The sequence below is a fragment of the Lissotriton helveticus genome, chromosome 3_1, assembly GCF_964261635.1.
Source record: "Lissotriton helveticus chromosome 3_1, aLisHel1.1, whole genome shotgun sequence".
Classification (NCBI taxonomy): domain Eukaryota; kingdom Metazoa; phylum Chordata; class Amphibia; order Caudata; family Salamandridae; genus Lissotriton; species Lissotriton helveticus.
Window position 1 is genome coordinate 732531880 of NC_136061.1, and position 26605 is coordinate 732558484.

A 26605-nucleotide genomic window follows, 5' to 3' on the forward strand; every position below is an offset into this window, starting at 1 on the left:
TTTTCTTTTATGTTTTGCAGATTACCTACCGTACTTGTATTGGAGTCCATATCACATTTTGTTTATTATATTGTTTTGTTAAAGTTATGTTTCTAGTTATTTATTGTATTGTTATCTTTAAGTTCCGTTTCCAGTTATTTGTTGTTTTAATAAAAGTTAATAAAAAAAAGTATATACGTCTTTTTTTGGGGGGTAGGGAGGTAGCGGTCCCCAATAGAAATGATATTTATAATTTGAAGTGTAATTCTGAGGCTAACTCTTTACCAGATCTTCACCAGAGTCTATACCTACGACTAACGGTTCCTATGGAAAAGTTTAAAAAGTCCAGCACAGTAACTTTTTTCCATTACCAACATACTGGCAGATGCATCAAGCAAAATACCTCCCGGTAAAATTGCGATTCGGTAAAACAGGCCGATACGGGACGCAAAACCTGGAAATGCAATGCATCAACCCAAAACCCTTAAAAAATAAAGAATCAGTAAATACCTCCCGCTGTAAAATACTGAATCGCATAATAGTGAATCAGTAATACCGAGAAAGAAACCAGCCTCCGGAAATACCGAATCCCTATTAAAGAATCGCAACGAAATGCATCAAAACTCGCAAATACCGAAAATGCTCAAAATCGCTATTTTGCATGAGCAAAATAAGGGGAATCACAACTGGAGGTAAAGTTATTGGAAGGTAGAAATTATTTTTTTCCAACACAGGTGCAGACAATCAGAAACCCTTTAAATATGCCTCTGGAGACCCTGTAGGTCTTCCAAAATGGCTGCCCCCTACGTGCTTGTTAGGAGGAGGAGAATCAACGCCCTTGCACAGCGCAGGAGGATGATCCAGGGCAGAGTCTTCAGGGTGCGCATCACATTGCTGGGCCACACAGAGGAACAGATCTATGACAAGTACAGGCTCAACAGGGCCATGATCATGTACCTCATTGCCGACCTTGAACCACTACTGCAGCACCAGACCCGTAGGACCAACGCCATCCCAGCCCATGTCCAGGTCCTATGCAGTCTGCACATGCTATTGAGAATTTGAGATTCTAATTACAGCACTCCAAACGGTCACTAGTTGTTCAGTCTGGGCTTAAGTATGGAACCCTCAGCACAGAAGCTCTATCTGTCATAGAGATGATTGAAAGCAAGAGAACAGACAATGTTCCAATATATAACCAGGATCCAAACAATCCAAGATGAATTCAAGTAAAGTCCACTTTGAGTATCTTCAATATTTTTCTTTATTGATATTCAGATTTCATAAAATAGATTTTCCCAGCATGTACAGCGCCAACACGTGTTTCGTCCCACACAAGGACTTCATCAAGGCACGAGTATCGTGGAGAGATATCTTGTATGTTCACCGGGTTAGTAGAAAATAAGCTGCAGTCTATACAAGGCAGATCAAGTCAGTGCAAAAACGGGCTCAACGATGTCAATCCAGGTTGTAATCAAGTCAGGTATATATATAAACAATCAACCGCTATTCAATGAATAATAATTTTCGCAACCCTGATAAGTTGCTATCAAGTGAATGTAAGACGGGTTCAGAAATGTTGATCCCAAGTTGCAATCTGGTAGGGTAAAAGTACCAACGACCAGGCGGAAAGCGGGACTGCTACTGTGCTGACAGCAACTTATCAGGGTTGCGAAAATGAATATTTACTGAATAGACTGCAGCCTATTTTCTACTAACCCGGTGAACATACAAGATATCTCTCCACGATACTCGTGCCTTGATGAAGTCCTTGTGTGGGACGAAACACGTGTTGGCGCTGTACATGCTGGGAAAATCTATTTTATGAAATCTGAATATCAATAAAGAAAAATATTGAAGATACTCAAAGTGGACTTTACTTGAATTCATCTTGGATTGTTTGGATCCTGGTTATATATTGGAACATTGTCTGTTCTCTTGATTTCAATCTCTATGACAGATAGAGCTTCTGTGCTGAGGGCTCCATACTTAAGCCCAGACTGAACAACTAGTGACCGTTTGGAGTGCTGTAATTAGAATCTCAAATTCTCAATAGTCTTTGTGACATTCACTTCTTGTGTATGCATATATAGCACCTTGAGGTAGTAGGTGTCTTGAGTTTCTTTAGAACCCTCTGTTTATTTAACCATTTGTTGCTCCTTATATATCGTGTATTATATGCATATATTAACTGTATTATAAAGAATTGTGCGGACGCTTCCTTCGGGAACACTACTACCTAAATTTTGTCTCAGTCTGCACATGCTGGCGTCAGGAAGCTTCCAGGGGGTCATAGCAGAAGCTGGAGGCGTGTCACAAAGCGCACTATCACGCTTCTTCCACAATTTCCTAGATGCCATGCTGACATTGATACATCACCACATCACCTTCCCCACAACCCCTCAGCAGTTGAACCGCACCAAACAGGAGTTCTACCAGGTGGCACAATTCCCCCACGTGATAGGGTGCGTGGACTGCACCCATGTCCCCATCTGTCCCCCGTCAGCCAACGAATACATCTATCACAACCGGAAGTCATACCATTCCATCAACGTCCAGGTTATGTGCAATGCCAAGCACATCATTACGGACATCGTATCACAATTCCCAGGAAGCACCCAGGACGCATACATATTCAGACACAGTGTCATCCACAGGCGCCTGATCAACAGGGAATTTGGAGAGGGACACCTACTCGGTACATACAAATGCCTCCAAATGAACACCATCCTCACATATGTAAATGTATCCATGCAACTAACCCTCTGCTCCCCTCCCTGCAGGTGACAGCGCCTACGCCTTGCGTGATTGTCTACTCACTCCCTACCTCAACCCTGCAACACCTCAGGAGCAGCGCTACAACGCAGCACATATCAGTACCAGGAATGTGGTAGAGCGAACCTTTGGCATCCTCAAGAGTCGCTTCCGGATACTACACAAGACAGGAGGTGCCTTGCAGTATGACCCAGTTACCTGCTGCCGGATAATAGCAGTCTGCGCCATGCTGCACAACATTGCCACACGAAGGGGGATACCAATAGAGGTGGACGGAGAGGACGACTTACGGGCACAGCAACCCCCCTCCCAACACCAACAGGCACATGTGCTAAATACAGCTGAGGGACAAAGGAGGCGGACATACATCAAAATACATCACTTCTGAGACAGGTATGAAAGAGACAACAGAACATGTTTATGTTTGCAATTGTTTAATGCACATGAGTACCTGTCAGGTGCATATGTATGAGACGCCAACATGACACAGAATCAAATAAACGATGGAAAACATGTCCGTTGTCATTACGGGTGTAACATGTTGCTGTATAGTTGGCCCATGGTTACGTCACCATGGCCAGGGAGCCAATGGATCAAGGCTATTTGCGCCTGCCCCGTACCCACAGCCTCCTGTCCCGTGACTCGGCCACATCTCAGCGATGTGTTTCTGTGGCTGTGGTGCTGCGTGCACTGCGCCTCTTTTCACTGGCCTCCGGAACAGAGACGCTGCTCATGCTTGACGCAGCCTCACTCCCCTCCTCCCCTCCCAAACTTCTGGCACTGAAAGTCCCAGATGCTCCACTGCAGTGGTCACTCTCTCCAGGGACTTTGCGACATCCCCGCAATAATGGCCCAAATCGACCTGCAGGGACACAGATCTGCCCGACAGCACAGCTGTGCTGTTGCACAGCTTAGTAATGGCTCTATTGGTGGCATTAGTACGGACCATGTTCTGCCGATGCCTACGGCGCTCGCTCTGTTGGCCTGCAATTACAGCACGTGTGAGTTCCTGCAGGCACAGTTTGATGTCTCTGTTGCCCTCAGCCACAGCTGTGGTCATCTCGTGCATTTCGTCTGTCATGGTGCCAATTTTGTTTGTCAGTTTCACAATGTTGATGTTCATAGCACCCATGTATCTCCCCTGCAGGCGCTGGACACGCAGCATCCGTGTCTCCACCACTCCGTATCCGTGTGCTGGATCATCTGCTCTCTCAACAGCTCTACCTAGGGGCCTGGCCCGCTGCCTGACTCGGACACGTGCTGCTGCTTGGGTGGTTGGAGCAACGACTGTCTGTCGTTGGACAATTGTGTCAGCTGGCCTCTGCTCTGACTCCATGACCTGCAGGGAGGGGACATTTGCCCTGCGGCTCTGTGTAGTTGGCCGCGGTGGTGGTGGTGATGTCCGCCGTGGTGGTGGTGGTGATGTCCAGCGTGGTGGTGGTGGTGGTGATGTCCGCCGTGGTGGTGGTGGTGGTGGTGGTGATGTCCGCCGTAGTAGTGGTGGTGGTGATGTCCGCCATGGTGGTGGTGGCGGTGATGGTGGTGTTGTGGGTTCAGGTCCCTGCGGGGTCTCAACATCTGTCACCACTGGTGTCTCTGAGATGACGAGGCGTCCGCTGTCATCTGAGTCGAGGGGCGATGCATCTGTATGAGAAACAGTGCATAGTTAATATTTTGCCATGATGTATCTGTGCTGCATAATTTAAACTACATAAAGGAGATTTTGCACTGACATATGGCCATGTGCAGCTGGTTTCATTTCTATTACATCAGGGGTCAGACATGCACTCATTCATGATATGACTACAACTCCCATGATGCACTACTCTGGTGAGGGGATATGCATTAGGCACAGCTACATATGCACTGCGATTGGCCTGGGGGGATGGGCATGGGTGGACAACACGCTGCATATCTGCGCTGGCATGCATCTTACCTTCTCCTCCTGCTGCTGCGCCGGATGTGTTCAATTGAGTGACCCCCACAACAGCTTCTGGCTCAATAGTTGCCTCGAGGAGGTCCTCAAGGGCTGTGTTTGCAGTCACGTTGGATGTTCCCCCTCCTGTGCCAGCTGCATCCCTCACCCTTTCGGCAATCCTCTCCTTTTGACCTCTTCCTGAGGTCATACCACCTCTTCTTTAAATTGTCTATGCTGCGGTGGGTGACTCCTACAGCATTGACTCTGTCTTTAATGCGCATCCACAATTTGCGCTTCTCTGCCTCTGGAACTTTTTGGGACAGCCTCCCAAAAAGCCTGTCGTGTTTGCTGCTCACCCCCTCGATGAGCAGTTCGAGTTCCTTATCTGAAAACTTTTGTTTTCTCTTCCTGGGTGCCTCCTTGTTCTGGGGTGCATCCTTCTCCATCCTGGTAGTCTGCTCTGAGTTTGTTTTGTGTTCTCACTGTAACAATCCTCAGCTCCTGAGCACTGCCTCTTCCTCTGAGCTCCTCAGGTAACTGAATGAAGCATGAGCTGTGTTGCTTCCTGGTTGTGATGCCATCAGCCTGCTGCTGATGCAACTTTTTTTTTTGCGGAATCGCTATTACCGAAATCGCAAATACCGATTCGGTATTTGCTACTTCGGTATTTGCTCATCTTTGAATTGGTGGCTCCCAAACGTGTTTACCGGATATTTAACGATTTTTAGCGATTCGGTATTAAATACGAATCTGTTGATGCATCGCGATATGCGACTCCTTATTAGCGATTCCTTATTTTTCGCTAATAAGGACTCGTTTTACCGATTTTTGATGCATATACACAAAAGTGTGGTGAACTTCTAACCTCTGTGCTCATTTAAGTGTTCCATGAACTGTTACTATGGTAACAGGCAGAAAGCCTTTTGGGAGTAGAGTTGAAAGGTAGTGGCTTTACAAAAACCGTTATATCAACCCTGGATCCTCTAAAAGACCAAAAACGAAAGCAAAGTAAAACAAAACACTGTGTACCAGATTTACAACACCCTTGCAACACTTTCGTGTCCAAGGCTCCCCCTTACAAAATTTGAAGTGTGTGGGCCTCAAGGACCCCCATCAAGCCCTGGGAATCACCACCCCTGGAAATTTGTGTATTGTGAGAGACAGACTGCGTGACCCTATGCCTAGAGCCCTCGAGAGTGTAGAGACCGCAACGCCCGACAGCCGAATCATGCAGTGTCCCGGGGTGCCTACACCTGGGACACTGCTGTTTGCTTTGAGAGGGCGGCAGTCTCACGGCTCCCACCCTCCCATAGCAAACTTAGTTTGCATTTTGAAAGACAGAGCAGAGAAATCTGTTCTCACTGGCAAAATAAAAAGCAGATTGCATTTCCACATACAAGTTAGCATCTCCCCTTGCGGAAAAGCAATGCCGACTCCCAAAGAACGCGGGAAGCTGACGGGACCGTGGAGGCACTGTAGCTCCCCTCACGGCCCCAAACATTTTTTTTAAGACCCAGGGAATAGAGTCCCCGGAAATATTAGAAATTAATGATAGGGGCTATTTTTTTACAGTAAAATTACAAGTCGTGCACCCGGTGCAGCGCTCAGTGAGGCCCCCTGGTGGGCACGCGCTGGATGCACGACTCATAATCTGTAGGATGCGCGACTCCAGCACCTTTGATGCACAACTTCTATGCGTTTGGGAGTCGGCATTACTTTTCCACATCACTAGCTACTAACATACAACTCCCCGTGTGGAAAAGCAATCTGATTTTGATTTTGAAAGAGAGAACATATTTCCTTGCTATGGGAGGGTGGGATGGACACCCTGGAACACTGCAGGAACTGGCTCTCCCACAATACATAAAGCCCTGGGTAGTGGTGGTTCCCGGGGCTTTGGAGACCTTACAGCCCCCCCTCCCTAGCCATACTTTTTTTTGTAGCCCCGGTGGGTAACGGGGCTCTCAAGGGCTTCAGGAGGGGAGCCACGTAGTCACCTTCCCACAATACATAAACCCCCGGCGGGTGATGGTCCCCGCGGCTTTCAGGACCTTCGACCCCTTCCCCCACCATTTTTTTCTTTTTAGCCCCGGGCGCTGACGATCCCCGAGGATGGGGGTCCCCTCTGGGCCCCACATAAAATGTTATAATTTTGCCCCCGGTATTTAACCCCCCCCGGAGATGAATTATTAAAAAAAAACTCCATTTTATTTATTTTACGGCACAGTCCACGCACCCTACACGCATCCCGGTTTTTCTTTTTAAAAAAAATGTGGGCCCTGGGGGTCCTTCTGGGACCCCCTAAGCAGGTCTAGAGGGTAACATTATTTCTACCCTGCCCCCTTCCTCAGTTTTGAACACATATTGGACTGACTTCCTCAGCCTCGCTTCTACCGAGGCACAAAATGGCTGCCAACTGATCGGGACGGTGCGCTTACGCTACGATGCCAATCCTCGCACAATTTGCTGATCCACAGCGCCCATAGATATATATGTACATTTAAATGTCATTTTCTCAGAAACTACTGACCAGAGTTATACCAAATAAACAAAAGGCACAAGTCTGAACTGAGGACTACCTCTCTGCCAAATTTGGTGTAATTCCGTTCAGCCGTTTGGGCTGTAGCCGTGGCTAAAGGTCCTATGGGAAATTGCATGGGAAAACACGTTTTGAGACTCCCTTTTTTCTCAGCCCCCGCTTGAGCAATCACCCCCAAACTTTCAGGGAAGGAGCGGAATTGAGCTGGCCAGAAGTTTCATCAATCGGCGTCAATGTTATTGTCAATAAACTGTTGCGGATTTCCTAGGGATAATAGGCCCTAACTATAACTACCTACTAACATCCGCCAGTAGGTAATATATATATATATGTATATATATATATATATATATATATTATCACCTTGATGTTTGGCAGTAATAAAACAACAAATAGAGCTGACTTCACTTGCGGTATTTAGTTTCTCTTCTTTATTACACATTAACGTTATTGTCAATAAACTGTTGCGGATTTCCTAGGGATAATAGGTCCTAACTATAACTACCTACTAACAACTGCCAGTAGGTAATACATATATTGCGGTATTTAGTTTCTCTTCTTTATTACACGTTAGCCATGACGGGTTTCAGCTGACACAGCGGCCTTGGTCGCTCACAGTGTACCTGCCAATCATTGGCCTTATCATACCAGGGGTCAAACTGGCAACAAGGAAAGACTACCATTACACATTAACTTTACGGTATTTTTATCCGACTCGAGTTTCAATCACTCGATATTTATAACCTAAGGGAGGTGAATAATGAAAACTATTAGTTTAGGGTGTACTGTGCATCATTATATATACACATACACACACACACACACACACACACACACACACATGGTTTCATACAGTGGTTGATTGCTGTGACTCTAAAAGGTGCACCAAGTGTGAATACCTTTTATAAACATCCTCAGTAACTACTTCTTTTAGGAGATGGGTTTATGAAATAAAACACCATCTTACATGCCGCTCAACATGCATTATTTATGTGATTCAGTGCCAACGCCAAAGTTGTAAAAAACAACACTATGTAAGCCAAGCAGGGAATGACCTCTGTACACGATTCAGGAACCACAAATCTACAATAATTAATAAGAAACTTGACCATCCTGTAGGCAATCATTTTACCTCTGTGGATCATTTACTGTCAGATTTGAAGATTTTCCCTGTGGAACATGTCTTAAAAGAAGAACTACTGAACATCACTAACAATACCACCTGATTATTGCATATCTCAAGAGATCTCAGAACTGCATGTATTCCATATTCCAAATAGAATTTTCATTCATGATGCTTTTTGAAATGTCAGCAGTGGCATCTGTGCAGCCACTGACCAAACCATCTTGTACTGTCTGAGGAAGGCGAAAGCTGACACAATGTAGTTGAAATAAATTTTATTCTTTGGTGAGTCCATCTGTTTGAGTCACTTCTTTCTTGGACATGCATACATATATATACATTTTGTGGTGAGGTTCATTGTAAAGGATGGTCCGTCAAAAACCCCCACATATTTAAATAAAAACATATCATTCAAGATTATGCATTTAATCCTAATTCGGTTGTTTTAAAGGCCTTAACATATTTTATATGTATTAAACAATTAAAAATATATTTCATAACTATATTAGAAAAACTGACGTTTGAGACACATTTAACTATATCACATAAAATAGGAAAGAGTTAAAACATAAACTCAATTAATAAAAGAAGTATAATATCTCATAAATATATATACTTTTAAATGAAATACCCTCACAATAGTAACCTAGCCCCAATCTAATGAAAAAAGTAAAAAACACTTCAAAAGCATCTAACACTCTAGCTATAATCCAACAAAAAATGGGGAAAGTTATAGAGCAAGTAGCCAAATTTACTATTCTTTAAAAAAAAAATGTTTGCCATGTTATCAATACAAAACAGACAACAATCCAAAAATAAACAACATACAATTAGAAAGGATAGAACTTAAAGAAAAATACATGCATGGAATTGTCTTCATAATTTTGACTAAATAGTAGGAATCAAAAGGCAGATACATATACTAATATCAAATTACATTCAACAACTGAAATAATAAGGATCACAGTAATTTAGAGGCAATACCACACAGTAATTTATACATAGGGCTGCAGTGTGTAATCCAATACCGGTGAGTTCTGTCATGGCTGTTGCAACCCATTTGCAGAGGCAGGTGGTGCGGAAAGCTCCTGAGTCTGAGTTTCAATGTAAGTATTGTATAAGCTGCAGAAGTTCTTTGGGCAATTCCGAGGGGGGAGTAGTTTGCTAAATGCTTCTGTTTGAGTATTGCAGTATATCATGTCCATAGACACTTGAGATAGGGAGAGGAGAGGACCGCAGGACCAGTGCATTGCTATGACTCATTTAGCGACCAGAAGGGCTATATCCACTAACGTTTGATGGGTTCCTGTAATTTTTGGGAGTAGCCGAGGAGGGCCAGCAGCAGGCCGCAAAGACTTGTAGCCAAAATGAGCAATAGTGGGACAAAGCCATGTTAGGTGAAAGAAGTCAGCCTCGCTCCCCCACAACTCTCGCAATCGGCTGTGTAACATAGCCCAAATCTGTGTAACCGGACAGGTGAATGATAAATTCAGTTAAGAAACTTAAACTGTATAAGGTGGTGTAGACCGTTAAGTGAAATGCGCTTGGTAGCCTCACAGCAATATTTCCATATGTCATTATCTATAGCCAGATTTACTATTCAAGCTCCAATCTAACAAACGTAGGTGAAAGTTGACATATTTAAGAGGGGGAGACATTCACTACTCTCAAATAGTACATATTTAAGTGATCCAAGAAGTGAAAACAGAAGATTTGAAAACCTAAACATCGTTAAAGTATTTTATTATTAGAAAAAATATTTGAAAAAAGTTAGTGATTTGCAGAAAATGGCACCGATTTCTAAAAATTCAAACAATTAAAAGATATTTTCAATCTGAAAAAATCTGTCAACCTTACACCTCAAACAGAAAAAAGATAGATTTGTAAATTTTACATATTTACATTTTTGTTAACAATAAATTATTCTCCTTGAAAATATCTCATAACCCAATAAAAAAATTAATATTATATATATATATTTTTTTAAATATGTCTGTAAAAAATATATCTACACAACAATATTACAATTTTACTTTGAATAAAAAATGCAATGTATTTCCTGGTATAGCATGTTCAGAACTAATACAGTAATCACTAACTATAAATATGTCTATAATTTATGAAAAAGAAATTACATCTCAGTTTCTCAATAAGCCCCATGACTCACAAATTACACATGAATATAACATTTTACAAAAGTATTAGATCTATAAATAACTATATAAATGCATTAATAATTAACATATTAATCAATTAACATCAATGAATAAATAATTAAAACACTATCCACCTTATCTCCCAAGAAACTCAATAACCCAATATTACTATAACTTTTTTAAAACTAACATGCAGTTTACAATGCTATATATAATAAAATAAAATACAATAAAACACCACAATATTCAAATATTATAGTAAAATATTAATGTACAATATTATAGTGAAGCAGAAAAAAGATATACTAATCTTTGAGCTGTTGGTCCACAACATTTTTTGTAGTGACAATAGTTCTACCATGATATTATAGTCAGATGTTATTTTTGAGTCCATATTTACATTGAATTCCCCTTGCTGTCAACTTTGCAGGAACATCAGTAATTGATTCCACAAGAACACCAATTCTTACAGAACCAGCCGCCTTTTTTTTATTAAAAGCACGGCCATTGGTTTCAGATTTCTGAGTATACAGCATGAATGGTCTTGTGGCTCCACACTCAACTCCTCTGTTTGTTTATTAATCCAGATCTTCAGAAACCTTTTGAAATTCAATCAATCAATCAGTTGTAAAGCGCACTACATACCGGCGAGGGTCTCAAGGCGCTGGGGAGGGGCGCTACTGATCAAACAGCGAGGTTTTGAATATCCTCCTGAAGGTCAGCAGGTCTTGGGTCTGTCGTAGCCTCAGTGGGAGGGTGTTCCATGTCTTGGCGGCGAAGTGGGAGAAGGATCTCCCGCCGGTGGTTGTTCTTCAGATGCGCGGGACGTTGGCGAGTGAGAGGTCGGCGGAGCATAGCTGGCAGTTGGGGATGTAGAAAGAGAGCCGTCTGTTGAGGTAGGCTGGGACGGTCTTGTGGAGGGCTTTGTGTGCGTGGATGAGGGGGTTGAAGGATATCCTCTTGTTGACAGGGAGTCAGTGCAGGTTTCTCAAGTGGGGATGATGTGGCCGTGTCATGGTGCATCGAGGATCAGTTGTGCTGAGGCGTTTTGGATGCGATTTAGTCGTTTGATGAGCTTGGTCGGGGCTTTCACGTAGAGGGCGTTTCCGTAGTCGAGTCTGCTGCTGACGAGGGCCTGGTTGACTGTCTATCTTGTATCTGTCGGGATCCATCTGTAGATCTTGAGGAGCATGCGGAGGGTGTTGTAGCAGAAGGAGGAGACAGCGTTGACTTACTTGGTCATTGAGAGCGTTGGATTGAGGATGATTTATTTCCAGTTTGCGTGCGTGGTCGGTGGGTGTCCTGGCTGCCCCAGTGCCGTCGGTCACCAGGATTTGTTCCAGGTTGAAGGGTTGGAGCCGAGGATAAAGACCTCCGTCTTGTCCGAGTTCAGCTTCAGATGGCTGATCTTGATCCAGTCGGTGACGGCCTTCATTCCTTCGTGGAGGTTGGCTTTGACGGTGATGACGTCCTTGGTGAGGGAGAGGACAGTTGAGTGTCGTCGGCTTAGGAGATTATGTTGAGGTCGTGCTGTCGGGCGACGTGTGCGAGCGGGCCATGTAAATGTTGAACAGTGTCTGACTGCGGTACGCCACAGATGATCTCTGAGCTTCTTGTTTCTCCTTGTGCATTGTTTTGAAGAGTAAAAGAGGCAAATCTATCTTAGATTCAATGGTATCAAGTAAATGGTTTGGTGCACACTCGCATATTTTAGCAATTCTCATCTTATTCATCAATAAGAGTTTGAAATCTTAACTATTTTCAAACTGAAAAGTTTAGGGTCCAGGCTTACTAAAGGTTCATGCAAACCAGAATTGCGAGTCATATGACCGTCTCTTCGCTTTTTTAAGCAAATGTTTGGAGTGATATATGCATTGATATCTGTTGCGGCACCGCCACATGTGTGCGGTTTCTCAGTGCACATAGCTTTGACTGCAGTGCACAGGGACCTTACATTGCTGAACACAGAGGACAAAAACTAGTGGGAACATTGGCCACAAGTGCATTCATCTTTCAGGCAATAGGGTTATGGCTTAAATGGTGTAGCACGTGCCGTGGCACCGGTGCCAAAAGTTGCAATAATTCCTCTAAACAATAATTATTGCTATATTTTACCACTAAACCGGCGGTCACAATTGCAGTTATCTTGCAGGCATTAGGGTCATGATTTGTATGGTGCAGCAGGTGCATTGCCACTGGGCCCAAAACATCAGACCTCCACCAAACACCTAATATTGCTATATTTTATTAATAAACAGGCAGTCACAATTGCAGCTATCTTTCAGTTAAAAGAGGCATGATTCGAATGGTGCAGCAGATGTAGTGGCACTGTTGTCAAAAGCTCTATAGACTCCATTAACACACATTATTGCTAAATTTTACTATTAAACAGACAGTCTTGAGGCATGGACGCAATAGGGTCATGTTTGAAATAGTACAGCAGTTGCAGTGGCACCGGGGCCAAAATTTTCCATAATTCCTTTAAACACCAAATACTGCTATATTTCATTACTAAACAGCCTGTCACAAAAGCAGTTATCTTGGAGGGACTAGGGTCATGATTTGAATGGTGCAGCAGATGCAGTGACCCCGGCCCAAAAGTTGTCAGAACTCCTCTAAACACCAAATTATCACTATATTTAACTACTAATTAAGCAAGTGCAGTTACATTGCAGGCACTAGGGTCATGACTTCAATGGTGCAGCAAGTGCAGTTAAACAGGGGCCAAAAGCTCTAGGAAACCCTCTGTACACCTAGTATTGTTATATTTTACTACCAAACAGGCCGTGAGAAGTGCAGTTACCTTGCAGGGTATAGGGTAATGATTTAAATGGTGCAGCGGCCCCATGGCCAAAAGAAGTCAGAACCTATAAACACTTATTATTGCTATATTTTACTACTAAAAAGGCAGTCACAATTGCAGTTACCTTGCAGTTAAAAGGGGCATGATTTAAATGGTGAAGCAGGTGCAGTGGCACTGGGGCCAAAAGCTCTAGGAATTCCACTAAACACATATTATTGCTAACTTTTACTACTAAACAGGCAGTCACAAGTGCAATTACCTAGCAGACACTAGAGTCATGATTACAATTGTGCAGTAGGCATAATGACGCCATGACCAAAACCTCTAACCACACCACTAATCACCAAATAGTGCCTCATTTTTCTCCTAACAGGCAGTCACAAGTGCAGTTACCTTGCAGGCAATAGGGTCATGATTGAAATAGAGCAGTAGAAGCAGTGGCACAAGGGCCAAACGTTGTCATAACTTCTCTAACGACCAAATAGTGCTATATATCACTACTAAACAGGCAGTCACAAATGCAGTTATCTAGCAGTCGCTAGGGCAATGATTTCAATAGTGCAGCAAATGCAGTGGCACCACGACAAAAACTGCTAGGCACCACTCTAAACACTAATTATTGCTATATTTTACAACTAAACAGGCAGTCCCAAGTGCAGTTATCCTGCAGGAACTAGGGTCATGATTTGAATGGTGCAGGGCCCAAAAGTTGTTGAAGTTTACCCTCCTTTATCTGTTCAGACAGTTTCTGTATAACATTACAGCGCCAGGCTATTGCCACGGAGTCTTAGTTTGTAAACACTGTTGTGTGTCTGTTTTAAACGTATTCCTCATGTTTTGAGATTGCAGCCTATTCCTTCTACTGGCAGGGAAGGAGAGGCTGTCTAGTTTCAAGAGCAGTGAATTAAAAAGTTCCAACTTCTGGGAATTGTTGTCACATTGCGATTAAAGCTTGTCCTTGTGAGCAAGTGTACTTGGTAACTGTATGGGATTTGTTCTGCTATTCTTTTTTTCAGGCGGTATCTATTATTTTGCAATATTTTTAAATTAAAAAAACTGTTTTTTTCTTCTTTCGCATGAATTCTCCATTTATTTAACACCAAGCGTGTAGCTTAGTAAGAAGGTATGTAGTAAGCCTGGCTTTTTTCAGACTGGCCTTTACTGTGCAGATTGTATTGCTGTAGCACCAAAAACATGTTATATCGTTTGCTCTATTTTCCATTGGCAATATGTAAAAGCAACGTGGTAATTGAGTGATACTCTGAGAGTTATGCTGTTCATCTTTCCGTGGACAAAAAATGCATTCATATTTATTTGCATACTTTTAACTTGTGGTATTTTAGCTTAATAATTGCTAACAAGTGTTTGAATTCACCAAAGTAATTTAACCAGCCTCCTGTATTTTCGTTGTTATATAATAGAAAGAACATCAACTGCATATTCTTAAAAAAGGCAAACTCTTTGTCTAGTTTAGCTCGCTTTACGCCTGGTATTTTAGCTTAATAATTGCTAAAAAGGGTTTGAGTTCTCCAAAGTAATTTAAACAGCTTCCTAAATTTTCATCGTTATATAATATAAAGAACACCGACTGCACCAACTGCACATTCTTAAACAAGGCGAAGTGCATTTTTCTAGCAGGCACTAGGGTCATGGTTTCAATGGTGCCTTGCAGATGAAGTGGCACTGGGACTTAACATAACAAATGCCTTGAAAAAAATATAGTATTTGTTACAGCATATTAACTTCAAAATATATAGCACAATAATTGAAAATGTCACAGTGTACTGTTTAAATAAAGGAAACATTGTAAACCATATGTAACACAAAGCCAATAGCAATGCAAGTGCTTACTATATGCTCATTGTTGTTTCAGAGTTTATGTTCATGTTTGTTTGTTGGCAATAATAAAAAAAAAAAAATATGCAGTGCAAAATAATAAAAAAAACTTTGTAAGAGAAATCTGTAATAATAAACTTGCCCATCTCAACAAACGTTTTAGCACTGGTCAAATTAAAAGCCCTTTTACATATATGCTGTACGGAAAAAAATATGTGACATTAATGTGAAAGCTTACTTTCTGACGTCCTTCCCCATCCATAGACAGTGCAAACAAGGCCGGGTTCAAATATTTCATCCAGAGCTGGTAGACAAGCAGGCTGCACACTTGGACCTAAAATGTAAGACATACATTTTTTATACATTTGTTTTTTTAACATAACAAATTATGCTTTTTTTAATGGAAATGTTGTGTATTTTCCCCTATTTGGGTCTGGTTAGAACTGGATTACTAGAAAAATAAACCCTGGCTTGAAAGCTGAGATTGTTCTAATAAACTCTGAACTAAGAAGATTGTTAGGCAAGCAGCAGCTCCTCCGCTATGGCGGAGGAGCGTCGACTCCCCTGCCAGCACTTTAAAAAACATGAAAAATAAAATGCTGTTAAAACAGGTTTAAAACCCATTTTATTAGCATTTTATTTTCTTGTGCCGAGGGTTGGGGATGGGTCCAAGGTAATGACAGTCTGGGGGGAGTGGTTAGCACAGCTATTTACTGCGCAAGCGAGTTTGACGCTGGCCAAACCCATATGGGCAGTGAAGCGCTCTCCTACCCCAGCTGCATTACTGGGTTGGAGAGAGCAGCCACAAGCTTCCAGTCTGTCATGGAGCGCAAATCATTAGCACTCAGGCCAATCCTGAAGCTGCTCTCATCCATGAGAGCAGCTTCAGGATTGGCCACAGGCCAGGCTGGGAGGCTCTGCCTGCCTGCAGCGGAGAGGAGAGGAGCAGAAGAGTTCTACACGATGCTGGAGGGCAGCAGGTAAGTTCTTTAAAAAAACACATTTGAATTGTTTCCGTTGTCACCTATTTCCCTACCTCCCCGACCCCCTCCCCTGCCCCGCCTCTTTTCCCCAACGCAATCTGCTCCTGTGTTTAGCACATAAGCATGTAGAAAGTCAGAAATATTTTCAGTTGGTAAAATAAAAAAGGAGTTTTGCAGAAGACACGAAGCATTAACTTACCCATACTAAAGTCTTTCTACCAATTAGGGCCTGATTTTGATCTTGGCAAACAGTTTACTTCGTCACAACAGTGACGGATATCCCGTCTGCCGAAATATACATACCCAGCCCCGGCCGGTAGTGGGAGTACAGCCCGGGCGGTGACGTGGGGAGGGGGAGGGGAAGGGTGGGGGTAGTAATGTATGGATTACGGACTTTAAAAGGTAAGTAAGCATAAAAATAAATAAAACGAATTTCGTTGCACACACTGCATCGCATTTGGTGATGCAGTGTGTGCAGCGAAATTCGTTTTATTTATTTTTATGTTTACTTACCTTTTAAAGTCCGTAATCCATAGATTACTACCCCCCACCCTGCCCCTCCCCCTCCCCACGTCACCGCCCTGCCGGTTCTCCCACTATCGGCCGCGGCTGTAAATACCATAGGATATAGTGGGTTTTATATTTCGGCAGCGGAATATCCGTCACCGATGTGATGGAGTAATTCATCCAACAAGATCTAAATTAGGCCCTAAGTATTTTGTGTAAAGCTGAAATGAGGGGCCTGATCTACAAATTAAAGCTGTCAAAGCCCAGTGTAGTGCAGGGCTACGTTAAGCCCCTCCAAATTTCAGGATTAATTGACAATACTTTGCTTACAGCGAGGCACACGCTATCCTTCCCCACAGACGTTTATAATGCAGGATTTCGCAATCAGTGTTACAACAATGGGCTTCGAAAGAATGGACTGGACCTCCATGTGACAGAAGTCTTCCATACTGGCTTCAGCGTTCTCAGTGCAACACCACCAATGGGAAACAAGAGGCAGTATCACGAAGGTGAGCATTCTTCCTAGGCACGGCTGTGGGTCGTTTTCACGTGTTTTCATTTTCTAAAGTGCGTATATTTAACTTTGAATTTCCCCATGCAGTGCAGACAGCACAGCTGGATGGCCGAGCAAAGCAAAAATTGACAATTTTTTTTCCTATCTTGACTGTCATCAGCGCATGGACTAACTTGGAGAAATTTCGAGTGAAATATATGTGCTTTAGAATGCACAATTGCATTCAAGTAGGTACGCTGCCTGTGTCCTGCACGACCGCACATTTTCTTGATACCCCAAGTATCATTTAGATGCGACCCCATGTTCTTAAATGGACAGGGTTAAAAGTTCCACGAGTGGTGCTTTGTGATATTGACCTTCAAAGAGCGGGTATTGGTCCTGCTCCAAAGCCTACTCCTTCCAGTGCCAACAGACTTACCACATAAAGCAAAGGCCACTGGAATTATGTGATTGTGCTGAGTTTTTCCGCATACTTATATATTTGCCACATTTGCCACATAATTTGCCATAAACTGCATACTCTGCAGACTTTAACAAAAAAATTGCTTCCAGCTTAAACAGTTCAAAAGAAATTGAAAAAAGTGCAGTGACACACGTTACAGCCGAGTGCAAGGCCCTTAGTAAAGGTTAACTTGTCACCTTTCTGTTGGTTATAGGTATGTTTCAGTGTAAACTAGATCTAATGAGGTGCAACCAATGCCCAGACAGTGTTAACACGTGTAGAAATGACAAAATAATGTCGTAATACCAGTGCTTAATTTGAGCAGGTGGTTTCCGATGCTCAGCACCAGCACTTAATTTTAAGCACCAGCTCTAGTGACAGTCCACCACATGATTACGCTGACTTCTTAAGTTTGAGATGAGAATACCAAGTATCTTTTATAAGTAAAAAAACATTAATAGTCTCAATTGTATCACCTGTAGGAGTGCGAAGGTTAGTAGTTTGTTGTATTGGTACTGTCATTGGCAGCGCTGGAAGAGGTAACGTGTGGTGCAGGCTGCTGTGGATTCCCAAGAAGGGATCTGGCACTTACTTGTTTCGGAATTTAAGCACTGAGTATTCTATCATAAAATGTGCCCATAACGCCGCATAATGTGCCTTTTCTTGCTGCATAATTTTTAACCCTCCCAATTAATTTGGTCCTTCCTTGACGCATAATTGCAGTGGCCTTGCATAAAGCTGACTCTCCCCTTCAAGGGCAAGATTCACCTTGAAAATGCTTATCGTCATCCTTTAGCAGGCATTTGAAAAGGGGGGCCCCTTGGAGAATAAAGAGGTGGGGAGCGCCCAGGAGACCCCCTTGTCCCTGGACGCTCCCTCACTGCACGGTGTGCCCCGCGCTCGGGGCTTCTTTGTTTTTCCTTTTTCTTCTTTGCAGGTGCCGGTTATAAGGGCGGCGTTAGAAGAATGTTGGACGTCCGGTGCTTCGGCGCTGCATCGATCGACAAAGATGGGGGCTGACGGACCATCGACCCGCGGGATGAAGAGACCAGCCGGGCCGGTCGGCGGAGAAGGCAACTCGCCTCGGGGGAACAGCTGTGTCGGTCACCGGCGGTGCGAGCGGACGCCTCCACCTACCGCTTCCTGTAACAAATGGTGAGCGTGCGCCTGGTTGGCGGCATAGTTTGGGGTCTCATTGTGGGGATGTTTGTCACAAGATGGGCCATTGAATGTTGGGACAGGTTTCAATGTGCGGGTGCTGTTGCCCGGGACGGGGGCAGTACAGAGGCTGATTGGTCTTTCTTCCGCTGTTCTAACACGGGACGCTCGCTGCTCCCTTATCTCGCTGTTGGTTCTTTTGTCCGGCCCGCGTTCTCCCTCCTCCCCCTTCGTGGGTGCTTTCCGGAGGTCAGTGAGGGGATTTTGTGCATGTTCCTCTGGCACAGGTTCTCGTTGGGGGCCCGCCAAGTGCCGCACAGATTGTTCATCGGCGCGGGTGGCGTTAGCGGGGGTGCCTTTGTTCCTTTCCTCTGGCCTGGGAGCATTCATTACAACTAATGTGCGGGGGAGGGTTTAACAAATGGTCGTGGATTTCAATATGGTGGAACAGTCCACCTCTTCACATCTTATTTGATTAGGGTGGGGGTGTTGTAGCATGTTGGATGTCAGGAGGCCATGGTACCCCACATCTTCAAATTGCAATTTACGTTACTAGGTGGTCTAATTTTTAGTGTACAATGAGGGTTGTAAGACAGAATCAAGCCACTAGAATTAAAACCCACGGCCTTCATGCTCTAAAGGGATTCCGGCACGAAACGCATTAAAACGACTTCTGTACCTTGCCTTACAAAGTCTACTGCTGCACGATTGGGGTGTTTCGAAGTCACAAGGACAACTCACTAGTTTAATGAACTCGAAAGATGTAGCTGCATGCCTCGGAGGACTTATTCACCTAAAGGTTAGCCGGAAGCAAATCAGTAGGACTGCAGGTGGGTTCATCAATCTTCTCTCAGACGCTCGAAGTGAGCCCGGGCCATTTTTAAAGGGCATACTTGGCGAAATGCTCTTTTCCAGAAATTCATTGTTCGGCTCTGGGTTGCGATAAGAAGGAAAGCGTTGTTTACTGCTGGCCCTCTGATCGTTGGTAACGTCAAAAAGGAGTAATCCAGAAACACGGCCTTGCAGGGGTGAGTGATCAGAAATACATTTGCATAGCCCTTTCTTTTGGCTTCCAAAGGCGGTACTGCTTGCGCAACCGAGATGCGTCAAACAAATGTTCTGGTCCACAATGAAGGGGCAATGTTTGATGTAAAATGAGTTATTGGAGCGGTGGGAGGTTATTTCCCACTGAGTGGTTAGGAATGCGCAACCCGAGCCTCCATTCCGGAGCAATAAACAAACAAAAATGGTAGACAACCGGACCCGTATACACGGGCAATTTATTTAACTTCACGCAGCCACATTAATTAAGACTTAACAAAGCTTGTAATTAGATGTTTTAAACACACACTTTCTCAAAATATAAAACCGCAAATTAAGCCAGTTTGTATTTTTTTGATAATTTTTTCTATTTAATTTCTGTTGTTGTTCGAAGTAAACATGGCAGTCATTATCAGAGGTTGTCACACTAGTACGTTTTTAACTCTTTGACGTGCAGTGATTAGATCAAAAAATATTTATTCGGATGAAATAAACATACAAAAGTGTCATAAAAATCTATTACAATTAAAATCACTTAGTATTAAAACGATGTAACAAAATAAAATAGGAGCATTCATACATATGTTAGAAAACAACTTCTTAAGTGTATTTGCCATGTACAGGAAATACAGTTTGAAAATTGTGCAAAATGATTATCAAGCAGCCAGGAATGAAGTGTCTTGGTGCGTCAATAAGATGTTTAAAACGATCAGACCAAATCTGCTATTCAACATCTTCTCACAGTTAAACAACAAGATCCTTCATTTAAAACATTTTCTATTTTCAAGTTTCTCTCCTGGGTTAGCTACTAAGAATAGGTCCACAGCAGGAACTCGAATAGTCTATGCCTACCAATCCTCCCCGGTCCAACCAGACAATCACCCGAGGTTGTCACATCAAGGAACCGGTTGATTCTTCCAAGAAGACTCTGTGTCGTTAATGGCATAGAGGTCCTGGTATCCCCACCAGAACTGGAGTTGATGTCTTATGGCCCTGGGGAATGGAGTGTGCAGAAAAGAAGTTCAAAAATACTAATTCCTACAACAGTTGACTCATGTAACGGGTCCTATGTTACAGTGCTCTGACACCTTCGGGTAAAACCAATGCTTTATAAAAGCGCATATACTACAATAGGATAGAATTAGTGGTACATCTGTAGGTATCCAGACACATTGCGCTGGGTTAATGACTTGTCTGCGTATGTAGCGTACACCTACGGAGGATGAGTGGGCAGAAGGAGTGCCAGGGAATTCAGAGCTGTTTACAAGGACGTACAAACAGAAATGTAGGGATCTGCACTATCACATGGGGGAAGATGGTACACACGCTCGAAATACAGTGACACGTCTGGGGTGAACAGAGCATAGATACACATGCGTAGGGGGCACACACGGACTGTGACAGTCCAGAGTTGGGAATAGTGCACAGTAATGGTGGTAGTTTTACCTTTGTGGGCCAAGCTGCTGCACGCACCGGCCAGGAGTTTCAGTGCAAAACAGTGAGCGAGGCCGGTGCTTTAGTTTGCTCCGTGTTACCACTTGTCTGCAGTGGTTAAACGTGTTGTATTGCGGCATCGTGCTGTTTCATTGTGTCCCATGTTTGTAACTTTGGCACTGTGATTCCTTAGATCACCCGGGTGCGGGCGCTAAACACATTCCTTAATCGTCGCGATGCCCGGGCTACATATGTCTTTTGTGTTCATTCCTGGGCTTCTTTATTGATGTCCTCCAGCCACTTGCAATATTTTATCCAAGCCATGGTTCCTGCTTATTTATCTTACGCAAGGAACAGCCATTGACATAAGTCAAATTTTGACACTCTAGAATTAATATCATTAGTGTCTGCTGAGGTGATAGTTAGAACAATGGTCGAACCATTCATGAATAGGGTATACCCCCTTCTCTTGGGGTCCTCCTGGGGATTAACGCACATCTAAGGGTAGGGCTTGACGAGACTGTGAAAGCCAGTTTCCCAGGTCCCACATTCCTTTGCAAGCCAAGGCAGAAAGCCAAACAAGGGGCTTATTTCATTGTGAAGGTAATCAACATCTGAGGTGCTGTTCATTATTCTAGGGGGGGACATTGCACCAGTCCAAACGACTCTTCATTGATGATAGGTTAAAGTCAACCTTATTGGAATGCTATCCTAGTGGTAGCTGTATTGCGTGCAGCCTTCAGGGTAAGTCTTGAAGGAATGTAGAGCAGCTTGTTTTACCAGTCTATATTGTCATGAATGAGTAAATGAAAGGAGAACAGGTGTATAACAAATATATGTATTTGTTCTAAACACATCCCTTTAGTTCCTTTACGAGGCTAAAGGCATGAAATTACAGTCAGTAAACTTATTTAACACACAAGTAAATTGGCACAATATACGTTGAGCCTATGATGAGATTAGAGGCGATTAATTACAGTCTGTAAGCCTATATAGCACATAGTAATTTAGTACCATATACGTTGAGCTCTAGGGGTGTACCAAAGCCATTTATCAATAAAGTGTAGGGGAACTACGAATGGCATAGAGACAGGGCCTAGAGCCTGTAGAAAGACTACTTGGGGGTCCTGGTAATCCTACACACCCTTATGTCACACCTAAAAGGTGCCCAAGAGCCTAGTTGCGGCATCACATAGTTCTGGGGATGCTTGTGATCATGTCCGGTTGGCAAGGATGATATTTACCAGAAGCCAAAGTGGCGAGCGAAAAAGGCCCTTGGGCCAGCTTACAGCCTGGCATAGTTAGGGCTGTGCTAATACTTCTAGCTAAAGACTTTGATGCGGCACTGTTAAATAGACTGTTTGTTTTCACACATAGATCCTATGCATAAAGACGCGGGTAGAAAACCAGGATTAAGAGGCGATGTCCTCGCCTGCAGCACAATTTTCTTGTAGTAACAATGAATGTGAAAATAGGAAGCCAATTTTACAGCCTACCATGGGCAGGGCGGTGCTGATCCTATGCTTAACGACCTAGATGCTGCACTGGCAAGCAGACTGGCCTTTCAAACCTAGATCCTATCGCCTAAAGTCGTGGGTAGAAAACCAGGACTAGGAGGTGATGTCCTGGTCTGCAGCAGAATTTAGTCACCATGATAGTGCTGTGGCACCGCACTTCACATTGTGTATCGTCCTAAGGAGTCACGAGGGCGCTATGGTAATCACGGTGGACCGCATGCACTGGGTCGCTGTACTGCACACTGGTTATTATTCTCTATAAAAAGGTTTTCTACAGGACACTCTCCGTACCAAACACACTAAATGGGACACAAACTAAGGCTATGCTTAACACTTGCAGGGGAAGTGTTAATGAGTATGCATCGGGCATCTTATCTAAAACTTAGCAAGTGATGGCAATGTAAGATGAGCATGTATACAGCAGTTATCGCAGAAACACTAATGGTTTGTGTTTATCCTTTTTCATTTATGTATATGGCCGGGTCCATGGTGGATACCTGGAGTGCTCCACATCACAACAGCTGCAACAGGTGGACAGCCCAAGGGATGCTTACGTCAATCACGGCTGGGTCCATGGCGGATATCTGAGGGGTGCTCCACACCGCAACATCAGCAGCGGGTGGACGTCAAAATGCAAGCATACGTCGAGAAAGAGGACACCCAAGGGCCCAAGTAGTGCTGGCAGGTGTAAGTGCTACCCATTCCCTAAGGTGGAAGTGGGAATTGTCACCCAGGTTTTCTTGGTTTTTTCCTGGTTCTTGCAGTTTCTCAAACCTGTGATGCAGGGGAGGAACTCATCACTAGAAGTGGAGGAGCTACAATGTCCCAGCACAAGCAAAAGGCTGGACGCGGGACAGGGAAGATCTGGTTTGGGGGTCTGTGCCTTGGTCAGTTCAGGAACTTCTTTCAGGGACTCTTAGCTCAGCAGCCCGACCCCCCCGTCAGTGGTGATACTTCACCTAGGGGGGAATGACTTGGCCAAACTTGGAAGGCGAATACTCAGTGATGAGTTCATCTCCACTGCGGGTGGGTCTTCAGGACTTGCCCGGGTGGCACAGTAGTAGGGTCTCAACTTATCCAGGGGCTTTTAGCGCGCCGGCAATCCCCCCCGTCAGTGGTGATACTTCACCTGGGGGTGAATGATTTGGCCAACATGGGGAGGCGCATTCTGATTGAGGAGATTATCTCAACTGCGGGGTGGATGGCCAGGACCTGCCCGGGTTGCACGGTAGTATGGTCGCAACTCATACCTCGATTACAGTGGCGGGGGGGGGACTCGGTCAGGGCGTTGAATCACTCGGTAAAGAGGATCAACACACGGTTGGACAAGTTGTTTCGAGGCCCCCTGTTGCAGACTATACCTCATGGGTGTATCTGGGGCGACCGGTATTACTTGAGGGATGGGGTTCACTTGAATGAAGCAGGGAATGTCTTGTGGTCTGACAATATCTGGGCCTGGTTGGAGGGATTTGCGAATAGGAGCGATCCTTAGGTAGGGGCTAGAGGGGGGAGGCCAGATCGTCGGTTAACAATGCTGGCCTGTGGCGGTAAGGTCATTATCGGTGAGCACATATTTGAGGTCTGAGGGGGCGGGCATCATCCTATGGAGGTTCCCGCCCAGGGGGAGGGGCCTGCGGGCCACTCCTAGAACTCCAGGGGCAAGGTAATTGATGCTGCAAAGGAGCGCGGGTAGGAGTAGTTCACGCTTTCCTTAGGCTGGTAGCCACCCCGCGCGCGTGGACTCATGACGTCACCGGATGGCGCAGAGTAAGGGCCCTCCTTTAGTGGGTAAATGGAGTTCAGGGCGTAGACCGGGCAATTCCCGGGGTAACACTGCGCATGCGCACGTCTCTAGGGGAGGCGCAGCTTGTAGGACCTGACACCGGTAGTGACCTTGCCATATGGCCAGAAATGTACAAAAATCAAGATGAGGATGTTAGACTCGGTTAGGAAACAACATGTATTAGAGTTTTTGTTAAGGTCAGGCTCTCAAACTTGTTGCAAAAAATTTGTATCTAATGTCCTGCTGATTTTTGTATAAATCGTTGATCATGCAATTAAAACCTTTTTTAATTTCATATCTTAATAAATACGGCCGGGCGACTAGCGCCCGCCTTCCAAAAAGTAAAGAAGTCTCGTGTCCACGTTTCTGGGTGTTGGGTGCCGGTTTGGGGGGGAGGCGGCAGCTAGTCGCTGACCATGTGAAAAGGGGGGGCCCTCGGCCCCCCCGCACGCATGGCGGCGCGGCGACCGTCTCCCCCTCTTTCCCCATTGTTGTCGCTCGGTGGCGGGGGCGGGCCCTGGGGGGCGCGACCCACCACCGATTGGCCGGCGGCCTCCCTGACTAGGATACCAGGTAGAAGGTCCGGGTCGGGGGGGGCGGGCTACAGGAGGGGCGGGCCGGGGGGGGGGCGTGCCCCCCCCGCCTGGCCCCTTGGAGAATAAAGAGGTGGGGAGCGCCCAGGAGACCCCCTTGTCCCTGGACGCTCCCTCACTGCACGGTGTGCCCCGCGCTCGGGGCTTCTTTGTTTTCCCACCCACCATCCCTTGGAACAAAAGTCTTGTGGCATTCATTATGTCTGGTTCAATGGTAAGTTTGCGAAGGTACTGTCCACATGTCTTACATGGTAGTAGAAATGGATCTGTCGGTATATTTTGATGATGCTTTTGTTTAGGAATTTTTTCCCTTTTTAGCAAACTGTGTGTGAAGTACTTTTTCTTTGATGCCAAGTGTCTTTTAGGCCTTTTTTCCCTTTGTAGCTGTACGGTGATGCTGTTATTTATTAGCCAGTGTAGCTGTCCTTTAGAATTTTTTCCCATAGGTCGTCGTATTTATTAGGTATGGGGCATGCGGTAAGGTCATTATCGGTGAGCACATATTTGAGTTCTGAGGGGGCGGGCATCATCCTATGGAGGTTCCCGTCCAGGGGGAGGGGCCTGCGGGCCACTCCTAGAACTCCAGGGGCAAGGTAATTGATGCTGCAAAGGAGCGCGGGTAGGAGTAGTTTACGCTTTCCTTAGGCTGGTAGCCACCCCGCGCGCGTGGACTCATGACGTCACCGGATGGCGCAGAGTAAGGGCCCTCCTTTAGTGGGTAAATGGAGTTCAGGGCGTAGACCGGGCAATTCCCGGGGTAACACTGCGCATGCGCACGTCTCTAGGGGAGGCGCAGCTTGTAGGACCTGACACCGGTAGTGACCTTGCCATATGGCCAGAAATGTACAAAAATCAAGATGAGGATGTTAGACTCGGTTAGGAAACAACATGTATTAGAGTTTTTGTTAAGGTCAGGCTCTCAAACTTGTTGCAAAAAATTTGTATCTAATGTCCTGCTGATTTTTGTATAAATCGTTGATCATGCAATTAAAACCTTTTTTAATTTCATATCTTAATAAATACGGCCGGGCTACTAGCGCCCGCCTTCCAAAAAGTAAAGAAGTCTCGTGTCCACGTTTCTGGGTGTTGGGTGCCGGTTTGGGGGGGAGGCGGCAGCTAGTCGCTGACCATGTGCAATTTTCTGCTTTGCATCCTCGGGACCAATCACACAGCAGGAAAACGGACTTTCTTTTGCCGACCTTTTTCCTTGTCACACTTAGGAACATACAATATGTACCCTGAGCCTCACGCACTGCAAATTAGAACTTTGGATTCACAAAGTTAAAAAACTAGTTCTGTGACAGTTTTGTAAACAAAAGGTCATTTTGTGCATTCTTCTAGCTCTTTAATAAAATAGATTTATGTAAATGATAAATGTGTTGGTTACATCTTTCTTCTTATATTACATGAGTAGGTCATTAAACTGCAACAATTTATATATACCTTTACTTCTTGCCAGGGCCACTGGAATTATGCGATTGTGCGGCGACAGCAATTTTCGTAT

At 44.5% G+C, this 26605-nt stretch overlaps 1 protein-coding gene across 1 annotated transcript in view; it reads right to left on the minus strand.

Moving 5' to 3' along the window:
* OVCH2 (ovochymase 2) overlaps window positions 1–26605 on the minus strand; it is a 996115-nt gene that overhangs the window by 607138 nt on the left and 362372 nt on the right. The window contains exon 5 of the mRNA XM_078680899.1: window positions 15368–15463. Within this exon, the coding sequence (XP_078537025.1) occupies window positions 15368–15463 (96 nt within the window). The remainder of the gene's footprint in view (window positions 1–15367; window positions 15464–26605) is intronic.